Here is a 24,042-nt window from a genome sequence, read left to right as displayed (position 1 = left end):
TCGCCGCCGCTCGGTCGCGTCGTCGGCACTGGGGCGCTAGCGTACCGGCCTCTTCTTCCACCACGCTCCCGCTGCGCCGCCCCACTTCCACCCTCGCGCGCGCAGCAACGGCATTTGGCGACGCGAGTAAATGCTCATCCGATGGGGGCGCTCTGGCCGGCCTCTTCATTTGGAGTGCGCTCGCACCGTCCCCCACTATAGCGTTGCCTTTGGAGGGCACCGTTGGAGCGGTAAGTTTCTACAGTACGCCCCTAAAGGACGGTAGGGGAAGGGATGGAGGCAACCGTTGAAAACAGCCTAACTAATGTGCGCGAGCTTCGTGTAACCCCCATGATTAGGGCGAGACAAAGCGCAACATGACAAGGGCAACACCAAGATGCTGCTGCTGCTGCCCTGCCCTGCCATTGCCAACCACATCCACATCACTCTCTCTCTTCTTTTTTTCCCCCTTTCCCGTCCGGCTTCCTAGGAGCCGAACAAAGCAGCAAGGCTTCACAATCATCAGGAGGAGACGCAGGCGTGTCGCGCCGAGATTCGTGCGCGGGCCGCGGGACCCACCTGGCAGCCTGATGAGGAGGAGGAGGGGCACCCAACCTGACCTGAGCCTCTGTTTCGGTGCACCCACCCAACAACTGTCAAAGCGGCTAGCTTTTCCCCCACTGGGCCCCGCCGCCCCTCCCAAGGGACCTGCTTTGGGCCCACGGCTCAGTGCCGCCAACGCGGCCGGCGAGGACGCCCAGCCCCTACCGCTGCCTCCACGTGCGGCTCCCACTGTTACGTGGGCCGCGTCTGCGCGGGGCCCGCGCGTCATCGAGAGTGGAGCCGGATGGCGGCAGTGCCGCCGGCCACGGGAACGTGCGGACCCACCCGCCAGTGAGACGGGGCCGACGTGGCCGGCACGAAAAGGCAGGGCCGCCCGAGACGCCCGACGCTGCCACGTGGGCCCCCGCGTCCCCGGGCCCATCCGTCAGCTTCCGCCAGACTGGCACCCACACCTGCCCGCGGGCCCCAACCGCCTCGCCCCCGCACGCGCTTCAAAGAACAGAGCGCCCCCTCCCGTCCTCCCCAAGCTTACCACCTCACTGGCTCACTCCACTCAGCTCGCTCCGCTGCCGCCGCCACCACCGCCACCACCGCTTCGCATCGCCTCAGCAGCTCATGGGCCCCGCGCGCGCACCGCAGCGCCTCCCCTCGCTGCTCGCCGCCGCCCTCGTCCTCCTCCTCCTCCTCCTCGTCGCAGCGCCGCCGGCGGAGGCGACGCTGCACCCGGTGGACTACCTGGCGCTGCAGGCGGTGCGGCGCGCGCTCTCGGACCTCCCGGGCTCCCGCTTCTTCTCCTCCTGGGACTTCACCGCCGACCCCTGCGCCTTCGCGGGGGTCTCCTGCTCCCCCGCCTCCGCCTCGCCCGCCCGCGTCGTCGCGCTCGCGCTCGGCGACCCGCGCGCCGGCGCGCCGGGCCTCGCGGGGGCCTTCCCCGCCGCCGCGCTCGCCCGCCTCCCCGCGCTCGCCTCCCTCTCCCTCGTCCCGGGCCGCGTCACGGGCGCCCTCCCCGCCGCCGTCGCCGCCCTCCCCGCGCTCCGCTTCCTCGCCCTCCCCGACAACCTCCTCTCGGGCCCTCTCCCGCCCGCCTTCGCCCCGGGGCTCCGCACCCTCGACCTCAGCCGCAACGCCTTCTCCGGCGCGCTCCCGCCGCCGCTGCTCCGGCTCCGGGCGCTCCGCACCCTCGTCCTCTCCCACAACGCGCTCGCCGGCGGGATCCCCGGCGGCCCCGTGCGGGCCCCGCTCGTCCACCTCGACCTCCGCGGGAACCGCCTCTCCGGCGCCGTCCCGCCGCTACCGCCCACGCTCGTGCACCTCGCGCTCGCCGGGAACCGCCTCTCGGGCCCCGTCGGCGCTGTGCTGCGGCGGCTGCCCCGGCTCGCCTTCCTCGACCTCGGCGGGAACCGGTTCTCCGGCGAGGTCCCCGGGGAGCTGCTCGCGTCGCGGATCGGGTACCTGCAGCTCCGCCGGAACGCATTCTCCGGGGAGCTCCGCCCGGCGGGACGCGTCGCGCCGGGCGCCACCGTGGACCTCAGCCACAACGCGCTGTCCGGCCGCGTGCCAGCCGAGCTCGCCACCGCCGGCGCGGTCTACCTCAACGGGAACCGGTTCGCGGGCGAGGTGCCGCGGGAGGTCGCGGCGGCGGCGGAGGCCGGCCGGATGCGGGTGCTCTTCCTGCAGGACAACTTCCTGACGGGGGTCGCCGTCGGCGCCGTCCCGGCCAGCGCCGCCGTGTGCGCGCACTGGAACTGCGTCGCGCCGCCGCCGGCCGTCGTCGCCGCGTGCCCGGCGAAGGGCGGCAGGGGGCGGCGCCGCCCGCAGGCGCAGTGCGGCGGGCGGAGGGGGTGAGTGAGTTCTTGACATGGGTTTAAGGTTTTTTCTTGGGTTTAGTGGGTGATGGTGGTCAGGCAGGTCTCAATGCTCATGAGACCCACAAGTGATTAGTAATAATTCTTGGTGTATATTTTGATGTTAATCCGGGGATATAGGGCTGTGATTTTGCCGGTAGGACACGTGGACGGCGGATCATCGGGCGGGTTGCCAATGTTAAGTGGTTGCAAATTACATAGGAAAAAGTTTGTGTAAAGGAAAAGTAAGAGTTAAGCTGGTTCCTGTTGTTTCGTCTCAACTGTCAGATCAAATGAAAACCCAAAAAGTTCGAGCACTCAAATGTCAGGAAACATCTGTATTTGTCCCATGGTTCCTATGAATTCATATAAGTTTTACTCCACAGGATTCAGAGCAATCTTGATTCATCTTGCATCTGCTGACACTGTGTATACACGCAACACAAGAGTTGTGCATTTTCTTCTCTGAACTTTGTCTTTACAGTTGAAGAATGATCATTCTCTGATTTTAGGCATCCGTCTTGATGCTGGATTCTCACTCAATCAAATTTTGCATAGATCTGTGGTCTGGCTCTTATGCATTCATTTAAACTGACTTTGCTCCACATAATTTACACCTCTCTTAATTTACCTTGCATATGTTGGCAAATGCTCAAGAGATGCATATATTCAAGGTACTGCATTTTTCTTTTCTGAACTTTGGCTTTGCAGTTGGACAATGATCATTCTCTCCCTTCTTTCCTACCTTACCCCTTTCAATATTTCAATGGTTACATTCAGAGAAGCTTGCCTCAGGAAAATGTAAGGATTATTACTGTTTTTCAATGGTTACATTCAGAGAAGCTTGCCTCAGGAAAAAGTAAAGTTACTCAAATTCAGCAGGAGGGGTTCTCATGATCCCTGGTCCATATAAAATGCTCGCTCCAGATAATTTTAACCCATCAGTTGAATTAGCTTTGCAGAGTTGAAGAATGAACACCATCTCCCCCTCCCTTTACGTCCTTTAACTTTCTCATCTTTTCCTGTTTCCAAGTTCACTTTGGGAGCCCAAGAAGAATCAGAATTTGACCAGAACCATCCGGCGTTACAGTTACAGTAGCCTTTCGACTCCATTTATCGGATTCTTGGTAGTACCTCCTGCAAAGCTGTGCATACAATACAACACTTAACTGCCTGCCTGCTGTCTTACTCTAGCAGCACCTTGTTTTAACCTTTTAACAAAGATAGTAAGTACTAGCAGAGTGGTAGAGAACAAAAGTGACAGTGCCCCCAAAATCTCTTGGAATCCGAGGAATTCATAGCTCAGTTCGTACCAAATCATGCTTTAAGTAATCCGGCTGTCAGTCTGTCACTGAGCATTGCATCTCCTTGACACCGATCAAGCTGGGGAAACTTTTCACCTCCCAAATCTTAATCATGCCTCCAACCCTCTCGTCCTCTTGGCCTTCATAGCTGCTCTTGCCGTACCTAATGATGCCGCAACTAATCTGGCTGTCACTGAGCATCACACCTCACTGCAATCGATCGAGCAAGCAGCAGCAGCAGCAACTTTTCGCCTCCCAACTCTGAATCATGGCCTCAAATCTTTTCCGTCTTTGGGTCTCGGCCTTTGCTTGCATTGCTCAAATAGCAGTAGCAGACACCACATGAGCACAGCGAAATGATGCCTGCATAGTTGCCTAGCACTAGGAGAAGCATGCCACTTTACTCCTGCATTGCACAAGACAAATGTTTACATGGAGACATGCCTTGGCTCTGCATCATGAGGTATCATCGCCTCTGCTGCCATGGCGCCGAGCAGACCATCATGGTCCATGTCCCACGAGAGTCCACGGCACGGGCGCACGGCTGGCTTACTGGCCTATTAGAGGATGCCGAATCCTTAATGATCAGTCTCAGGCTCTCAGCCCAGGAGCAATTAGAGGATGGAACAGAGCAATTGGGCTAATGATCTTTCTGATTGGGGGAATTACAGAATGCTAGATGTGAATGCCATGGCATGCTACTGTTGCAGACACGCAGTGGCTTTGCCATCTCTGTGCCGTGGTGCCGTCTGAACCTCTGAAAGCCTGAACCCAGCGTGCCCGGCCGTTTTGCGTCGGCGGCACGCGAGAGAGGCGACGGAGGAGGAGGACGAGCAGCTTGTCTGGCCTGGCTTGGGCGGCAGCTGGTAGGCTGCCAGCAGCCAGCAACCGTCCTGACGGCTAGGACGGGCCCGTTGCGGAATGCGAGATGGCGACAGGGGAGGAGCAGAGCAGGAGCAGGAGCTGCAGCAGGCGGCAGTGGCCATTGGTTTCAGGTCACGGGTTGTCGGGGTCGCAGGCTCTGACGCCGTGGTCTGGTCGACAACAAATCAATTGGACGCGACGGCAAGCTTGGAAACAGCCAGATGCAAGTCAATGCTCACTTCGCTCGTGAACATGAACAGATTTGTACATGCACGGATTAACGCATCTCTGCAGGTCAAATTTCCTTGTTTTGTTTTTTTGAAAATGGAAGCATCAGGTCAAATTTCACCGGGTTTGCATTCCCGGGGACCTGATAAACTGAGGATCTTTCCGCATGCCATGGAGAATGATAAACTGGCACCTCAGAATTAAATCACCGGGAACTATACATTCAGCAAGCTGGAAATTTGCCAATCCGGTTGCTTCCTCTTAATGAAAAATGGTTGGGGCCATCATCATACCTCACTGGTCGAGTTTCTTTTTATATATACATTCAGGAAGGAGATCAGGGATTAGTGTTCAAGGGAAGCGTCGCGGTCAGGGCCAACAAATGGAAGCCGACGGTCCCAGTGAACGGATTTGTACATGTACATGCACAAGCACAAGTGAACACAAAAACAGTTGCTGCTGCAAACAATGATTGAATTTTTCTTCCCCTGAATGTGCTGCTGGCTACCAGGCCCTGCTTGCCCCTCGCCGCCTTGTGGTCCATAGGGAATGGCAAATTGGCAAGAGCAACTTTTACCCTTTTTTCGAGAATATGCAGTAGAGCTGCAATCATTCTATTAAGGGGGGGGAAATTAACTATTTCACCGTTGTTTGGTAAGAGCAACCTTTATCGTGTTGCATGCTGAGCACTTGCGGATACCACCGTGTGTTTTTTTTTTATATAAGCCTGGTAGTCGTCTCCGCAAGCTTCTGTTAAGAAAAAGGTTAGCTATTTCATTATGTGTAATGGTAGACCCGATAGAAAATTGTGATTTATGAGCGGCGAGAGTCAAACAAGTAGCCAATTTGGGCCGGACCACTGTGGCCTTTCAGCAGCCAGCCCAAAAGCAGGGCGCACTGCACCAGCAGGTGTATAAAAAGGCAGCAAGAGGAAACCCTACCTAGCATCGCATCTCCCAATCCATCTGCCCACATCCCTAGCCGCCGCCAACACTCCCATCCCCAACACCACCGCCGCCATCACTCCCATCACCGAACGCCACCGCTGCCCCCTTCACAGGTCGCTGCCATTACTCCCATCCTTAGACACCACCATCAGCCCCTTCCTGGGACATTGTCGCTCGTCCAACGCATGTTCAACGCCATTGCCTTGGCATGGTCAGATCCAACATCGTCGCCCTAATCTGCAACTATGTAGTTCCACTACCTCTATCCCCCACCATCCTACGCTCGCTTGTTTCCCACTATTGTTGATGCCTCTCTCCCTACCATGCCGATGTAACTTTTCTCCCACCATAAAATAGATCCCTCAATCATTGCATCAAAGAGGAAAGCCTCAGGTAATCTCTAACCATGCCTAGATCTAGCACGTTTTCCCTTCGCAAGGTTAGACCTTGCGCTCACTAGTGGTGACACATGCAAGGTTTGGAGGAGGCTGATAGTGGAGAGAATGTTCCCAAAAACAAGAAGTAGAATTTGGCCCTTGACTCAGCACCATCACTTGTTGTGGGGGAGTCATTTCTGATTGAGAAAGCTAAAACATTGTAGAATGAGATGACACCATATCTGTGTGCCCTCATATATCTATGATGGCAACAATTAGTGGCCACGCATACTAATAGGCGCACTAATCCATAATGGATTGCAGGATTTGTTGTAGTGAATACGGCTAGATCCAACGCTCCTTAACTTTGACATGTCCAGATCTAGCACTCACATGTGAAGATGCATGCAAGGGTGAAACAGATCTGCCCCGTCCCCCACCCTCCATGGTTAGACTTTGTGCTCGCTAGCGGTGGCAAATATGGGGGGTGGCGATGAGAACAATGTTATGAGAATGTTTCCTAAGGATGAGAGCAGGTAAATTAAAAGAGAGTCCTTGCCTCAACGCTATCACCAATGGAGATTTAGGAAAATGATTGCCAGTTATATATTCTTCTCTTTTCCATGGCTAGGTTTGGCGCTTTTGTTTTGAAGTGTGCATTGGCTATAAGAAGGTCGATGATAGGGAGAAGGTATGCAGTACTTGGGAACCATATTGACTAGAAATTAAAGTAGCCCTTGCCATGGCACAATCACTAGTAGAAATTGAGAAGTTCCTAATTGACTAGCTAGCAAGTATTATACCGCTCAGTAACCTTGGTTTAACTCCCAAGAAGGACTTAAAAGGTTATTTGTAAGCAATTTGAACCTCTCCCCATGTTAAATGCTTAGATATTTGGGCGCATTGACATGTTTGGTATATTTAATTTGGCGTCATATTTAATTTTGTTCAGAATATGCATTGACCAATCACTTGGATAGTATTTGCCTAACATGAACCACTTCTGTGTAACTTTAATTTCCATCGTGGATGTGTGTTGACATCATCAACCTTTTATTTGGACCCTTCAGTTCTTGTTTCCTCATCTTTAGACTGATTGAGCTTGAGGTCAAGTGTTACATTTCACCAACTATAGTTTACCTTGTGCTTAGAGGTTTCCATGTGCCTTGGGAAGAACGTTTTCTCCACATTGAGGAGTTCATGGGCAAGGAAAGTATTATGGAGTTTCTCCAGGTAAGCACGATACCGCACAATTAAGTTACCTAGATGTACGTCAAATGTGAATTCTATTTTGCACGTGTATAAATTTGTGTTTTATATTCCTTTAATATGATCATATCACCCAATCTTTTGTTTAGGATCATGTTCATGTTCTTAAAGGATAGATGTTTAGTATTCACAATTCATTGATGTTTTTTTACTTCCTGTTATATGTGAATAAATGGGGAAAATATGTGAGTTTTAGTCCCCTTTAAAGTAATTAGTATTGTAGCGTGATTTTTTTGGAATTTCTTTTTCAAAGAAATATTCAGAAGTTAAAACTCTATTAATGAACCTCATGACGTAATGCATGCACCTCGGGATTGATTAGAAACAAAATTGTACAATGTAGTATATTTCCCTTTGTGCACCTAAAATAATGCAATGATGATTTTTCATGTCTTCCCATCCACATCCAGCACAATTTTTATGATCCCCGGCCCACTAAACATATTACGCTCTTCTACTATTACCACAGATGAGATACTCCATTCCATTATATTGACAATGGTACCGTTTTTCTTAGGTACTATATCTGCGACATTCTCTTGTATTTTCTTCAGAATTCTGTGAGATTTGACTTTCTTCCACATTCCTACTTAAGGGTAACCATGGAGCGAGGATTCATTTATACTTCAAATTAACTAATTATTTCTTAATTTAATAATAATAAAACTTAAAAATAGCTAATTAAGTTCAACAGATTAATGGATCAATCTGAGCCAGCCCTACTAAATTAGGCACTATGATAAAGTTCATTGCCAACCCATGAGAAGATATGCACCTATGCTTACAGCCATAAACTTCTCATTCTAGAACCAAACCAAGTGGAGTGGGAAGATAGAAGCCGGATTGAAATAAAATAGATGGATGCATGTTCTGTTGGTATAGAGAGGCAGTAGAGTCCAGCTGGAGTTAGACAAGCGCAACCACCCATTACTCATCAGTGGCACATTTGCACACTATATAGCTCGGTGGTGTGTCTGAATTGTAGCCACACTCTTGGATACCTATAATGGGCTCCACCTTCTTTATCATAGCTCCAACTCAGACATGTCACCTAGCTATATTGTGTGGAATTCTACCATTGCATGGAGCAACAGATGGTTGTGCATAACTTCGACTAGACTCTTCCTCCATACAATAGAATGTCTACCTCTTTGATTTTCAGTCTGTTTGTATCTCCCTACATTGACCTAGTTTGGTTCTCGAGTGATACATTTTCTGGCGTGACATTGGTATAGACCTACTCATCTAGCTTTGCCTCGTATTGAAAGTTCCTAGAGCCTACAAAAAGCAAGCCCAAAGAGAAGCATGGTGTTATTGGTGAGCTAGAATGGATCCATGGATTAACCCATGCCATCCCAACTTTAGGCACATTCACTAAGCCCTTTACCAATTTTCCGATACAACTCAGGCAGCCCACCTAGCTATATCGTGTGCAACTCTACCATGGAGCAAAATGTGGTTTTGTAACTTTGACTAGACTTTGTCGTACAATAGAATGTCTACCTATTTGATTTTTAGTCTACCTGTATCTCCCACTTTTACCTTGTGGTAGTGTTCTTGATTGATATGTTTGCTGGTGTGACATTGGTCATTGGTGAGACCTATCATCAGGCGTTGACTCATAGTGAAAAGTTCCTGGATCCTAGAACAAAAAAAGCCCGAATGATAGTGCTATTAGTGAGGTGCGGTGGATGCCATCCCAACTCAAGGAACATTCACTAAGTCCATTACCAGTTTTCCACAAGTAAATGTTGTGCACCTATGTTATAGCTAAATCCAGATTGAAAATAAAAATAGATGGATATTATGTTGGTATGGAGGAAGGGTAGTCTAGCCAAAGTGAGCGAGACTCAAACATCAATTACTCGATGGCACAGTTGCACACGATATAGCTCGGTGGCGTGTCTGAACTGTAGCGATACTTTTGGGTACCTACCATGGGCTTCACGTCTTGAGCATAGCCACAATTCAGACATGCCACCTAGCCATATCGTGTGCAACTCTACCACAGAGCAACAGGTAGTTTCTTGTAACTTTGACTAGACTCCGATCCTTTGTGGTGAACAAAATGTCTACCTATTGGATTCTTAGTCTGCTCGCATCTCCCCACTTTGACCTAGTTTTGGTTCTCAAATGAAATGTTTGTTAGTATGACATTGGTGTAGACCTACTATCTCTAACTCATTTGGCGTTATGTTGACTCATAGTGAAAGCCTGAAAGTGACTGGAGCCTCAAGAAAAATAAATCAAGCCAAGAGAATGTGCTAGCAATGAGCTACGACGAATCCATGGAGTGATTCATATATGCCATCCAAACTCAAAGCACATTAACTAAGTGCTTTGCCAATTTTCCACGAGTTAATGTGCACCTATGTTACGACTATAAAGCAAGATTGTAAATAATTAAAATAAATGAATGTTATGTTGTTATGGAGTAAGTCTAGTTGGAGTGAAACTCAACCACCCAAGTACTCAATGGCACGGTTGCACGCGATATAGCTCGGTGGCGTGTCTGAACTACAGCGATACTCTTGGATACATACCATGCGTGGACTTCACCTCCTTGAGTAAAGCTACAATTCAGACATGCCACCAAGCTCTATCGTGTGCAACTCTACTACGGAGCAACAGGTGGTTGTTTGTAACTTCCTCTATACTCTGTCATACAATAGAATGTCATTTTATTTTTAGTTTGTTTGTATCTCCACACTTTGACTTAGTTTGGTTCTCGAATGATACGTTTGCTGGTGTGACATTGGTGTAGGCCTAGTCAGCTACTCATAATAGTTTCTACAGTACCCGTCACATCGAATCGTTAGACACATGCATAAAGCATTAAATATAGTTGAAAAAAATAACTAATACACAGTCTAACTGATTAGCACGAGATGAATCTTTTAAGCCTAATTAGTCTATGATTGGACATTGTTTGTCAAGTAACAACGAAATGTGTTACAGTACCAAAATCCAAACATTTTCGCGAACTAACACAGGGTGCTAAGTGGACCCTCAAGATACTGTACTACTCCCTCTTCTCAAATTTGCCTACTACATACAGTTGTACAATGATCATTCTCTCCCTAGTTATTTCTTCTCTCGGCTTTCCTCTTCTCAGTCGTAAGGTGGATGGTTAACAATTTACATTGACAAAAGTTTGTCCAAAGAAGCTGTAAGATTCAAGGTTTGTTTGTGAGCTCCAATGTGTTGTTCAAATGACAACCTAGATGGTTCAGTTTAGTGATTTGTCTTGACCTTCAGTTTATTATATAGCTACTCAAATTATTTTACAACCCAGAGTGAAAGAGTGAATCATCTCCTTTATTTTACACCTGCTTTTGCTTTCAGGTTTTCCAGTTTCCAAGTTCTCTTTGGGTACCGAGGAAGAAGCTGAAACTGACAAAAATAATCCAGTCCAGTACATGTTACAATTGCAGTGCAGTAACTCGTTTTTAGCCTTTGAACAAAGCTTGTGGCTTTGTGGTAGCTAGAGAACAAAAGTGACCGTGCCCAAATTCTCTTTGGAATCCGAGGCCTTTCCTTCACACAGCATCATCAAAAATGCTGAGGGCTTGTTCTTAACCCGGCTGTCACTAAGCATCAGGTCTCATCGATCAACTTTTTCACCGTCCTCACCATGATCTCAAATCTCTTTTCCTCTCTTTGCAAGCACCAGAAGTAGCACTTGCACAGGTCAACATGTCAATGCCCTGCATCATGAGCCTTCCTCCTCATCGCCTCCGCTAATTAATGAGCGTTCAGATTTTCAGTGGCCATCGGCTTTCAGTGATCAGAAACAGCCTCCGTCCACTCACATACATGACTAGCTGCTGCGGCGGAAGGTTTTCTCTCGCCGGCCGGCGCCGTCGCCAAGGGATGGAGCTCGGTGCCTAGACTGCGGCACCGCCCGCGAGCTCGAGACGGCGCAGCAATGGTTAAGCTGAGAGCGGACCACTAGCCGGCCGGCCGTAGGCTGCCGCAGTTTGGTCGGAGAAAAAGAAAACATGGCACAAACACACGTAGCACCGACCACAGTTCCAGAATAAGATCACACTTCACACCGAACCAAATCAAGGATTAACTAGCTACTGAAGCCAGTGATCGATCGATCACACCGAAAACCAAAATCCAATCATGAAGACGAACTGCCCTGCCCCTCCTGGCGATGATGCCGATGGCCTCCGCTCGGCTGGGCCACGCCGTTCACGCCGCTGGAGATCACGGGAGAGGGAGGCCGGTCATCCCCGTCCCCGCCGCGCCCGCTGAGCCGGCCGTCCACGCCGGGCACGCCGTCCCCGCCGCGCTGGCCCGGGCCGCCCTCGCCCCATCACCGCCGCGGCCCCGGCGCCGCCGAGGCCGCCGTCGCCGCCGCGGCCGCCCTTGCCTCCGACGCCTCCTGGGCCGCCGACGCCGTCATGTGTTGACGACCAAAATTGACATTAGACAATACAGACCGGTATGACCGGTACGCCCTAGTGGTCTGACCGGTCAGACACACACTGTAGTCGGTCCGGCAGCAGCCGACCGGTCTGACCGGTAGGGTCGACCGGTCTGACCGGTCCAAGTGGAATCCGAGGTCAACTAGGGATTTTAATAGATATAGATCTTATAATATGATTTCTTTCAGGATAAGTCAACCCCACCCTATAAATATAAAGGGTCACGGCCGATTAGGGTATCCAATCTATCAAATACAAAAAAAAAAACTTTTATCTTTTTACTTCTTCTTTGCTCTAGCTTTTTCCCATCTACTATCTGTTGTTCCTCCTTTGTCTTACGTCGATTAAGGGCGTTCTAGGTGCCCTGCCGACCCTAGAACAATCTTGCGTGCGCCTGCCCCGACGGGTCCTTCCCGGACGACGTTTGTTTTGTCTCGCCGCCGGTTTTCCCGGCGACAACTGGTCTGAACATCGGCGCTACGTTGTGCCGTCGCTCGCCGCGCGTTCTAGCGCTTTGGTATGTTGGCCCCAGTTTTGCGCCAACATACTTTTTGGCGACTCCGCTGGAGAAAAGAAAAAATAAATCGGTTGCCATGACCGGTATTCCTAAACCTAGTGAAGTTGAAGCTGCCAATATTCGGAGGCCGAATGTTCAACAACTTCCGGCCGAGCATCAGAAGATTCTTGATGACATCCAGAAGAAGATCAGAGAAGAGAAGGAGAAGGAGATCCAGAGGCTGGAAGAAGAAGCCATAAACCAGTACATATCGTACTTCTCCATCGACCGACAAGGGAAGGTCACGACGGATGATGCCTTCGATGCTTCACAGTTTGAGGTAAAATTCGATGAGAGCGAACAACCCGTCCTTAATTCTGAAAATAGCTAATGCTATAGATGATGCTGTTTCTTCTCATGTGAATAATAAGATAGAATTTATTGGTCAAAATATGCATGATATGTTTGATGATCGCTTTAGCCGAATTGAAATACATCTTGGTATGAAGTTTGTCGGTAATAATACATCTATATCTAATACTGATAAGACAATGCGTAGTTCAGCAATTTCAACTAATAATGCTATTGCGACTAATTCGGCTAATCAGCGAAGCCGAATTAATTATAATGCATCACCTAATGCCAATGTGCCATATGGGGCAGCAAGTTCGTTGTGACATTCTACACCGCCGAACTTTGCTCAACCTAGTAGTACACCGATCACTAATCGGCTTAACGCCGATGATGTTGGATCAGGTAGTATTAAAGAGGAGGTGATTAAGATATTTCGGTAAACTTTTGGTATAGAGCCTAAAGCCAAATGCCGATCTTATCAAAGACCGTACCCTGAGAATTACGATTATGTTGCATATTCTCAAGGGTTTAAAATTTCTGAATTTGTTAAATTAACTGGTGATGATAGTAGAACTACATTGGAGCATATTGGTCAATTTATTATACAATGTGGTGAAGCTAGCACTAATGACATTTACAAATTGAGGTTATTTCCTTTATCTCTATCGGGTGCTGCATTTACTTGGATTATTTCATTGCCACCCAATTCAGTTTTCATTTTTGCTGATTTAGAGCAAAAATTTCATGATTATTTCTTTAGTGGTGAAACTAAATTGAAATTATCACATCTTACATCGGTTAAGCAAAAGATACATGAAGGTATTTCTGAGTATATTAGAAGATTTAGAGATACTAAAAACCGATGTTATAGCTTGACAATTTCTGATAGAGATTTAGCTGATCTAGCTTTTGTCGGTTTACTTGATTTTCATAAAGCAAAGCTAGAGGGACAAGAATTTCTAGATGTTAGTCAAGTCCTACAAAAAGCTCTGGCTAATGAAAGTCGAGCTAAAGAGGTTAGAGATTCACAAAAGTCCAATGAAAAGCCTAATCGTCCTGTTTATGTACTTGAATGCGATTCTAATTGTTCGAACGATGAGGGTAAAGATGTATATGCTGCCGAATTCGTTTGGCCCTCCAATAATAAACCTTGCGTTTGTGGTTCTCTCAAACCGGTTTAGAAAGATCGGCAAGAAAGATTTACTTTTGATGTATCCAAATGTGAGAGAATATTTGATGAATTATATAAGAATGGATACATCAAGATGTCGCATGTCATACCGCCGCTTGAAGAATTAAAGCGGCGAGCTTATTGTAAATTCCATAATACTTTCTCTTATGCAACTAATGATTGCAAGTGCTTCGAAGGCAAATTCAATCAGCCGTTAATGAAGGTCGAATAATTGTTCCACAAATGAAGGTGGATCAAAATCACTTCCCTGCACATACACATATGTTTGAATTCGGCCAAATCAAGCTGAATCAACAAGAGGAAAAATATATTTATTGGTGAAGAGAGATCGGAGCCTTCGAGATCTCACCAGGAAGCTCCAGCGAAGGAGATCCCAGAAGATTCATTGAAGAATTCAACGTTCGGGGGGCAGAAGCAGAAAAAAGAAGCCGAGTCTGCGAAGACCGGTCTGACCGGTCTGGAAACCGGTCTAACCGGTCACTCTGGGAATTCTGGAAAGAATTTCAAAAACAAGAAAGAAAAAGAAAGGCCTAGTTTTAAAGAACTCTTGGCCAAATATGAGAAGAAAGGAGTCGTCCAGAAGCAGAGGGGACAGCCAGACAAAGCCAAGGATACAAAGCCATCATCGTCTCAAGAGCAATCGAGTTTAAGTCAAGGTAATTCATTTAATGGACCGATTGCTCCATGGTATTACTGATATCCTTATTATATGCCTTTGAAATATAGTAGGATGCATATGCAGTCGTATTATATTCATTATCCTCCTATATATATCCAAGTTTTGCTTCATAAAGACCGATTAGTGATAATCTGGTCAAAAAGGACATTGATTGCAGCAAAGAGTGTGAGAAGAGTATAAAACAAGATTCAAAATATCTATAGCCGAGGTGGTGTCCCTCAGGCTTGTCTCACACCCAAAAGAGGAGGCTGCAAAGGATGCGCAAGAAAGAGTCCATGGAACAGCAAGCGGAGGTTGTACTAGCAAGGTCGGCGACTATGAAGTAGGTATGGAGGCCTAAGCAAGTTGTTTCGTCATCAGCCTGAAGAAGAAGTAAGGTACGGCCGATAAATTGTTATCGCCCTTAGCACAAAAAGTAGCCGATGTATTCGTCGCCCTTAGACAATTTTGGTCCAAGAAGAGTGTTCTTTAGCACGCAAGCTTTGACAAAGAACAGGGGGGCATATGTTGACGACCAAAATTGGCATTAGACAATATAGACCGATCTGACCGGTACGTCCTAGCGATCTGACCGGTCAGACGCTGTAGTCGGTCCGGCAGCAGCCGACCGTTCTGACCAGTAGGGTTGACCGGTCTGACCGGTCCAAGTAGAATCCGAGGCCAACTAGGGATTTTAATAGATTTAGGTCTTGTAATAGGATTTCTTGCGGGATAAGTCCACCCCACCCTATAAATATAAAGGGTCACGGCCGATTAGGGTACCCAATCGATCAAATACAAAAAACTTTTATCTTTTTACTTCTTCTTTGCCCTAGCTTTTTCCCATCTACTATATGTTGTTCCTCCTTCGTCTCTACATCGATTGAGGGCGTTCTAGGTGGCCTGTCGACCTTAGATCAACCCTGTGTGCGCCTGCCCCGACGAGTCCTTCCCGGGCGGCGTTTGTTGGTCTCGCCGCTGGTTTTCCCGGCGACAACCGGTCTGACCGGTATACCCGGCCGGTCTGAGCATCGGCGCTGCGTTGTGACATCACTCACCGCGCGTTCTAGCGCTTTGGTGTGTTGGCCCCAGTTCTGCGCCAACGCCTTGGCCACCGGCGCTGCCGTGACGGCCCCTCCCGCGCGTGCCTCGGCCGCCGGGGGCCCTGCCTCGCCCTCCCGGCTGGCCGGCCTCGCCCGGCAGACTTCCCATGCCGCCGCGCCCTCCCCTTCCCCTGGCCGCCATTCGCAACATAGTGAGTGAGACTAACGCCAACGCCGATGGGAGAACATAGGAGACGGCAGAATTCATTTATATAGAGAGCTTCATGGTTGGTTTCCAATTTTTACCATGCCAAAAGTATGGCAAGTCAACGTATTGGCATTGCAAAATTATGGTACGCTAATGTATGGATAAAATAATTGGATACTTATTTGATTTAGTGCCAAAAATACGAAAATTGATACTTTTCCTTTTATAAGGTTTAAGAAGTTTTTAGAATCTTGACCTGGTTTTGGGTCAGAAATATTGAAATGTGTGCGGCAAAATTTTATTAGCATGCCTTGATTTTGGCATGGCAACAATTGGAAATCAGCCAATTAAGTAGGCGAGAACAGTCGGACCTGATGAGCAATGGAAATTGAATTGCAAATTTGCAACAAATACACTGAAGGCGAGATGGTGGAATCACGGGCTTCTTTTCAATTGGCACTGCAGTACAGCGAGTCATCGTTGTCAAAAATTTATTCAAAAGTTTGTAGGGGAACAATGTTCAAAACCCAGTTGTTGGAGGCCAAAATTGGCAATAACCGAGTCTGACCGGTTGGGTCGATCGGTCAGACCGGTCTGGGCCTGTAATCCGAGTAGAGTTAGGGTTTTGTGTTAAGAGTCTTTTTTAACCCAATTTGGAAGGGGTACGTCCTCCCCGGCCTATAAATATAAAGGCTGCGGCCGATTGAGGATTTTTTAACCACAATCGAATCAATACAATCTCTTTTACCCTTTTACTCAAACCCTAATCTTTTCCAATCCCTTTGCTGTTCTTTGCTCATCTCTATGGCGTTCAAGGGCGTCTTGAGTGGCCTGCCGACCTCAAGGCAACCCTAGTTCTTCAAGCTCCGACGGGGTCCTTCCCGAGCTCGAGGTTCTAGGTTTTCACGTGTTTCTGTCTTCAACCGGTCGCCATCTGAAGCCCGCTGGTGATGATCATTGCGATCCGCACATATTAGCTCTCCGGTGTGTTGGCTAGATTAGTGTCAACATATTTTTTGGTGACTCCGCCGGGGAAGAAGCAATCTACATCGGTTGCAATGACCGGTGAAATAGGAGATGCTTCCAAGGTAGATCCTGCGAATACCATCAACGTCAGCTATGAAGATCTGCCTGAAGAACAGCGCCTGAAGTTTGAGGCTGATGTCAAACGTCAGAACGAGGAGATCAAGGTGAGGATGCTAGCCTGCTATGGGAAGACTTGGCAAGGCATGATCGAGAAGGAGACGTTCGTCATGCCGTCGATCTCATCTACTACACCACCACCGCCTGCTCCTTCAGTCGTCAATGTAAGTTCTTCCCCTCAAGATCTATACAGCATGTTATTATCTGATCTTGGGAAGAAAATCAACGATGCACAACTATCCACGCAAAATACTTTGATTGATCTATCTGAGCGTATGGATAGGATGGAGAAGGGTAAGACTGTAAATACCACATATTCTACTAAAGATCTTACCCCTAGTTTGGTAGCTCCTACGTCTACAGTTAATGTGGAATTTGGGATGCCACTGAATTATTTCGCTGGGCAGTCACCACCGCCAGGCACCGTTCGGCCAACTACGGTCGAACCGGTCAGACCGGTCGCATCGACCGGTAAGACCGCTACCTCGGCGGCAGGTGCGGTCAGGCCGGTCTCTCAGACCGGTCAGACCTGTACCATGGTGATGGGCTCAGCGTCTACTCCGGCGCTTGCGCCAATCCCGAGTTCGGCTGTTGTTGGCCGAACAGATGAGTTGGAGGGTTTTGTACCGCCGTATACTACCAGATCATACGGCAAACCTCCTTTCCCACCACTATGCCACAAGATGTTTGGGATGATTTGACAAGAAATAATCCCCATCATGCTACACAGACGATGAGTACTACTAAACCAGCAACTAATTGTCTAGCAACTAATGCTCAAACATCTAGTAGTAGGAATTATGAGGCCGATCTTGCCAGGATGAGAGCGGATTTGAACACTTTGCTTGGTACCAAACTTAGTCAGTTAGGTATAAATCCTGGTAGAAATCAGTTGTATCAAAGACCGTACCCCGACGCTTACGATTTGGTTCCTTATCATACGGAGTGGCGCATTCCTGATTTTATTAAATTTAGTGGGGACAATAATCGGTCGACTTGGGAGCACATAAGTCAATATGTTGCTCAATTAAGTGAAGCTAGTTCTAGTAACTCTTTGCGAGTTTGTTTATTTTCTTTATCATTAACTGGAACTTCTTTTTCTTGGTTTTCTACTTTACCCCCGAATTCGGTCCGCTCTTGGAACGAATTAGAACAAAAATTTCATAATCACTTTTATAGTGGGGATAATGAGGCAAAATTGACAGATTTGACATCGGTTAAACAAACTAGAGATGAATCGGTATCCAATTACTTCAAGAGGTTTAAAGAAGTTAAAAACCGATGCTTCAACTTGTCAATTTCAGATAAGGATTTGGTAGATGTTGCTCTTAATGGTTTGCGCTCATACTTGAAAGAGAAGCTCGAAGGGTTTGATTATTATAATCTTAATGCTTTGCAGCTTCGGACAATGAATTAAGAGTACAAAATTAAGAATTCAAAAGATGCATATAAGGCTCATCGTTCTAACACTCATGTTGTTGAGTATGATTCTAATTCTTCGAACGATGAGGATAATGAGGTCTACACCGCTGAGTTTGTTTGGCCATCATCGGCCAAACCATGTTCTTGTGCATCACTTAAGCCGACTCAAAAGGGTCGGAAAGAGGAGATGAAATTTATGTTTGATGTCTCCAAATGTGATCGTATTTTTGATGAGTTATTGTGTTTGGGGCATATTAAGATTAATCATGTTATACTGCCGCTTGAAGAATTAAAGTGGCGAGCATATTGTAAATTTCATAATTTTCATTCTCAGGCGACTAACAATTGCAATAATTCCGTCGCCAGGTTCAATCAGACATGAATGAATGACAATTGGTTTTTCCTGAGATGAAGATTGATAAAACACCATTCCCTGTTCACACCAACACACATACCATTGATTTAAGCAATGCAAAGGTACTGATTCGGCCAGAACAAGTCGAAGGAGCAAAGGGCAAGAATGTAGTGATTGGTGAAACAAGGCCGAAGAATATCGATGACAAGATTCTAGCTAGGGAAGTGGTTCTGAAAAAGGCTCCTGATGGTAAGGAGCTAATAAAAATTACTGTCAAAACTCATGTGCCCGGGGGGCAAGAAAGTTCCTCTGCTACTGCAAGTCGGCCTGCTGTCCAGGACCGACCGGTTTCACCGACCGGACAGACCGGTCAGCCCCAGGGCCGACCGAGTACTTTCAAACCCACGCGCCCGGAAGAGGGTACTTGGAAGCAGAATGTGCTAAAGATTCAAGGAAAGATTGTTGCCCAGAAACCAACCTTTGGCCAGCTTCTGAATAAGTACACGAAGGTCGTTCAACAAGATCAGCCACTAAAAAAGAGATCTTGGTCACCCCCGCTCGAGGTGGTTCTCCAGTAAGGGAAGGGCCCAACAAACGCAGAGGTGATGTCATCGCCGTGTTCCCACCCCAAAAGGCATATGCTACTATGCCATGGATGCCTCCGGCATTGAATGCTACAAATCCGGTGTGAGAACACGAGGGAGTCTGGATGCAGTGCTTCCCCATGTGTAGCGAAAATGGCCTCTCATGTCATATTTCAATATAATATTTTGGCGATTGATGACATACACAACACTTGGACTAATATGATTGTTAAGATGAACATTCCCAGGCTTTTAGGTTCAAGTGATGACAAAGAGAAGATAGGCGTAGCTAGGCCCGAAGGGCCGCCCCTACGGGGGTTCAAAGGACAAGAATCGAAGAGACTGTGAAGAAATTCAATACACCGGTTGAACCGACGTTAAGGAAAAGACACACGCCGGTGTAATTGTCCAGAAGCTGGAAACTGAAGATACACTCACCGGATTAACCGACGTTGAAGAAAATACATACGTCGGTGCATTGCCAAACGAAGACCGATGAAAATACATACATCGGTTGAACCGACGATGCATCGTCAATTGCATCGGTTCAGTTGTCTAGAGAGGTGGTTTTTGGAGGAACGTGAAGAAGTTACAATCACCGGTTAAACCGACGCTAATTTTACATACACCGGTTGATTGCATCGGTTAAACCGGCGATACACCGATTAATTGCTAACGGCTAGTTTTTCAAGTGGCAGTTTACATACACCGGTTGAACCGATGATGGCTTTTGGGGTACGTCGGATTAACCGGCGTTAAGCACATTTCTGGCAGCTTTTCTCCAACGGCTATATTTGCTTGTGCTGCCTATATATACCCCCAAGGCCAGGTCATTTGTGAGTGCTGGAGTTCAAGGAAATATACAAGAGCTAAAGATCATCTCCAACCACCATAGAGCTTCATTGTACATCATATAGGCTTAAGCACACTTGTGAGAGTGCTTAGTGCTTGTAATAGGGATTAGTTCTTGCGAGAGCTCCCTCGAGAGAAGTCTTGCTGCGGCAAGCAACTTGTGATCCGTCGTGTGACCCTCCGTCTTGGTGTGGAGTGGCAACGACACTTTGTGCGGGGGAAGAGGAGGCCCCTTCCTTGGTGGAGAAGCTCCGTAGTGGATTTCGGCCGGGTGACCGAGAGAGACGGTGGCGGTGCACGAGACTCGGTGTCTTAGGGGCACTTGCCTTTGCTTGCCGGCATCGCCATTGGTGGCGTAGTGCAAGACGGTGATCGGAAGAGTCTCGGTGTCCCGTGGACGTAGGCGTTTGTGCCGAACCACGTTACATGACCGTGTCTACTCGGGAGTTTGCATCCCTCTTGCACTTATCTCTTTACATACCGTATTACGTTTCCGCATTTACTCTATCTTGCATGCCTTTACTTTCCTAGTTAGTTTGATTAGGATTGGCTATAGGTTGCAAGTTTTTAGGGGTAAGTAGAGAGTAGCATAGATAAACATTAGTCATAACTAGCATGTGTAGGACGTGTTAGGTTTATCTTATGCAATTAGATTGAGCCCTAGGGTAAAAAGCGATTAGCGACCCTATTCACCCCCTCCCCCTCTAGGGTCGGACACCCCGGTGATCCTTACACCATGCCATATCCTCAACATTACCAAGGGGAGGGTTCCAGGTAAAGATGGCAATGGGTAAAATCCGCGCGGATATCAACTTCATAAATCCGTACCCGCGTGCTAAAATCCGCTCCCGTGCCCGCGCCCGCGACCCGCAATGGGTAGAAAATGATACCCGTACCCGCTATCCGCGGATACCCGCATACCCGCAAGTTTTAGAAAATCAAGCACACAAGCACATTTTAATAGTATGTAAATATTAATATGCACCTCTATATCTCAATATTAATAAATTATAACCTAATAATCAACATGCCAACACCATTTATTTGAGGAAACAAATAAATTTTAGCAAATAAATGAACTAGTCTCATACATAATACATCACAAGAGTCATTATTTGCGGGTTTGCGGATTCGGATATCAATTTTTCAAACCCATTTGAAGATATCCGTTGGGTATAGAGTTGTACCCGCGCCCGTACCCGCGGGCACAAACTCAAACCCGTATCCGCGCCCGTCGGGTTTGGTATCCGCGGGTACGCGGATATTTCGTACCCGTTGCCATCCCTAGTTCCAGGACACCGGTGCATGACCGATTAGGCCCACACCAATCTGGTCAGCAGCATTATGCCGCACCGGTCAGACCGGTCTCAGCAGAGACCGGTCCAGTCTCATCCTCCAAGGCAAGAATACCGCATCAAGAAGAAGGATGAGGAAGTTCAGCCTATGCAGGTTGATTTTGGGAAGGCCACTGTGTAAGGATCACCGGGGTAACCGACCCTAGAGGGGGAGGGGGTGAATAGGGTCGCTAATCGCTTTTTAACCTAGGGCTCAAACTACTTGCATAAGATAAACCTAACACGTCCTATACATGCTAGTTATGACTAAGGTTTATCTATGCTACTCTCTACTTACCCCTAAAAGACTTGCAACCTAGCCAATCCTAATCAAACTAACTAGGAAAGTAAAGGTACGCAAGATAGAGTAAATGCGGAAATGTAATGCGGTAAGTAAAGAGGTAAGTGCAAGAGGGATGCAAACTCCCGAGTAGACATGGTCATGTAACATGGTTCGGCACAAACGCCTACGTCCACGGGACACCGAGGCTCTTCCGATCACCGTCTTGCACTACGCCACCAAGGCGATGCCGGCAAGCAAAGGCAAGTGCCCCTAAGACACCGAGTCTCGTGCACCGCCACCGTCTCTCTCGGTCACCCGGCCGTAATCCACTACGGAGCTTCTCCACCAAGGAGGGGGCCTCCTCTTCCCCCGCACAAAGTGTCATTGCCACTCCACACCAAGACGGAGGGTCACACGACGGATCATAAGTTGCTTGCCACAGCAAGACTTCTCTCAAGGGAGCTCTCGCAAGAACTAATCCCTATTACAAGCACTAAGCACTCTCACAAGTGTGCTTAAGCCTATATGATGTACAATGAAGCTCTATGGTGGTTGGAGATGATCTTTAGCTCTTGTATACTTTCTTGAACTCCAGCACTGCCAAATGACCCAGCCTTGGGGGTATATATAGGCAGCATAAGCAAATATAGCCGTTGGAGAAAAGCTGCCAGAAAACTGCGTAACGCCGGTTAATCCGACGTACCCCAAAAGCCATCATCGGTTCAACCGGTGTATGTAAACTGCCATTTGAAAAACTAGCCGTTAGCCATCAACCGGTGTATCGCCGGTTTAACCGATGTAATCAACCGGTGTATGTAATATTATCGTCGGTTTAACTGGTGAGTGTAACTTCTTCACGTTCCTCCAAAAACCACCTCTCTAGACAACTGAACCGATGCAATTGACCGGTGCATCGTCGGTTCAACCGGTGTAGGTATTTTCCTCGGTCTTCATCTGCCAATGCACCGACGTATATAATTTCCGTAGCGTCGGTTCATCTAGTGTAAAACCCTAGACCGCAGACCTTCTCTGTGATTGCACCGGTGAGTTCATTTTGCCCTACGCCGGTTTAACCGATGATAGCAAAATGCCTCAATTCTTGTCCCGTAGGGGTGGCCCTTCGGGCCTTGCTACTAGACCTGGGCATGGGCTGCCCGACCCGACGGACCTGACCCAACCCGCCCGAAAATAGCCCGACCCGACCCGACCCGAAGAGTTTAATGGGCGGGCTCGGGTCAAAATTTTTGACCCGGTATGACTGACGGGCCGGGCACGGGCTAAAAATTTTGACCCGAAACCCGAAAAACCCGAAGGAACCTGACATTTTACATAGGCCCGGCCCGACCCGACCCGAACCCGACCCGACCCGACTGGCTGTCGGGTCGGGGGCGGGCTCAATTTTACGGCCCGGCCACCGGGTCGTTTCGGGCACGGGCCGCTAGAAAAAACACCGGGCTTTTTTTGGCCCGACCCAAACCCGACCCGGCCCGGAGGATGCCTAGGTCTACTTGCTACGCCTATCTTCTCTTTGTCATCACTTGAACCTAAAAGCCTGAGAATAGTCATCTTAACAATCACATTAGTCCAAGTGTTGTGTGTGTCATCAATCACCAAAACATTATATTGAAATATGGCATGAGAGGCCATTTTCGCTACACACTGCCGATGATGTTGTGAATGTCAGCGATGTGAATGTGGTCATCAAGGATGTTGGGAAGAAGCCGATGGTGTTTGGTAAATCGCCTAAAACTGATTCCCAGAAGCCTGTGCTGGCTAATGATCATGAAGCCAGCAGCAGCGGCTCGGCGAACAAGTACCATCAACCTAGATGGTGTCCGCCGGGTTTAAGCCATTCACAAAAGAGGAGATTGCAGCGCTTAAGGCGCCAGAAGCAGAAGGAGCAAGAGGCCAAAAAGCTCAGGGATGAGCACTTCATTAAATATCATCCAATGGTTCCTCAAGGCAAAGAATGGCGGGCCAAGCCTACTGTAGAGTCAACAGGACCGGTCGAACCATCCCAGGTGACCGGTCTGACCGGTGCTCGCGACCGGTCTGACCGCCAGGCGCAACCGGTCAGACCGGTCGAGCCTGTTGCCGAGCACAAGGCCGAAGCAGCTACTTCGGCTCCACATGATGAAGTTCCAGCAGTTCCTGCAGCTTTGGGTGATGAGGAACTGGTGGATTATGAAGCTTCTCCAGAGCGCAGCAACATGGAGATAAATGTTGTGTGTTTCACCGAAGAGTACTACGCTGTCTCGGAGGAGGAGGAGGCAGCTCATCTGGATTTCGGGCCGTGTGAGGCCATA

At 48.3% G+C, this 24,042-nt stretch overlaps 2 protein-coding genes across 2 annotated transcripts in view; both read left to right on the top strand.

Annotated features, from left to right (window-relative positions):
* Positions 1-1,089: 1,089 nt before the first annotated feature.
* LOC120645144 (leucine-rich repeat receptor-like kinase protein THICK TASSEL DWARF1) lies at positions 1,090-2,851 on the top strand. The gene has a single exon (XM_039921906.1). It carries the CDS (start codon positions 1,159-1,161, stop codon positions 2,386-2,388), a length of 1,230 nt encoding a protein of 409 aa, XP_039777840.1. The 5' UTR covers positions 1,090-1,158; the 3' UTR covers positions 2,389-2,851.
* Positions 2,852-6,572: 3,721 nt separating this feature from the next.
* Positions 6,573-24,042, top strand: part of LOC120645143 (glutathione synthetase, chloroplastic-like) — a 32,086-nt gene continuing 14,616 nt past the window's right edge. Inside the window, exons 1-3 of the mRNA XM_039921905.1 lie at positions 6,573-6,643; positions 6,739-6,798; positions 7,259-7,340. Coding sequence (XP_039777839.1) covers positions 6,588-6,643; positions 6,739-6,798; positions 7,259-7,340 — 198 coding nt within the window. The 5' untranslated portion in view covers positions 6,573-6,587. The remainder of the gene's footprint in view (positions 6,644-6,738; positions 6,799-7,258; positions 7,341-24,042) is intronic.

The sequence above is a fragment of the Panicum virgatum genome, chromosome 8K, assembly GCF_016808335.1.
Source record: "Panicum virgatum strain AP13 chromosome 8K, P.virgatum_v5, whole genome shotgun sequence".
NCBI classification, from domain to species: Eukaryota; Viridiplantae; Streptophyta; class Magnoliopsida; order Poales; family Poaceae; genus Panicum; species Panicum virgatum.
This window is presented reverse-complemented; position numbering and strand designations above follow the sequence as displayed.

Excerpts from the sequence above, each read along its gene's own strand:
- LOC120645144 (XM_039921906.1), top strand. The coding sequence starts at position 1,159 with ATGGGCCCCGCGCGCGCACCGCAGCGCCTCCCCTCGCTGCTCGCCGCC.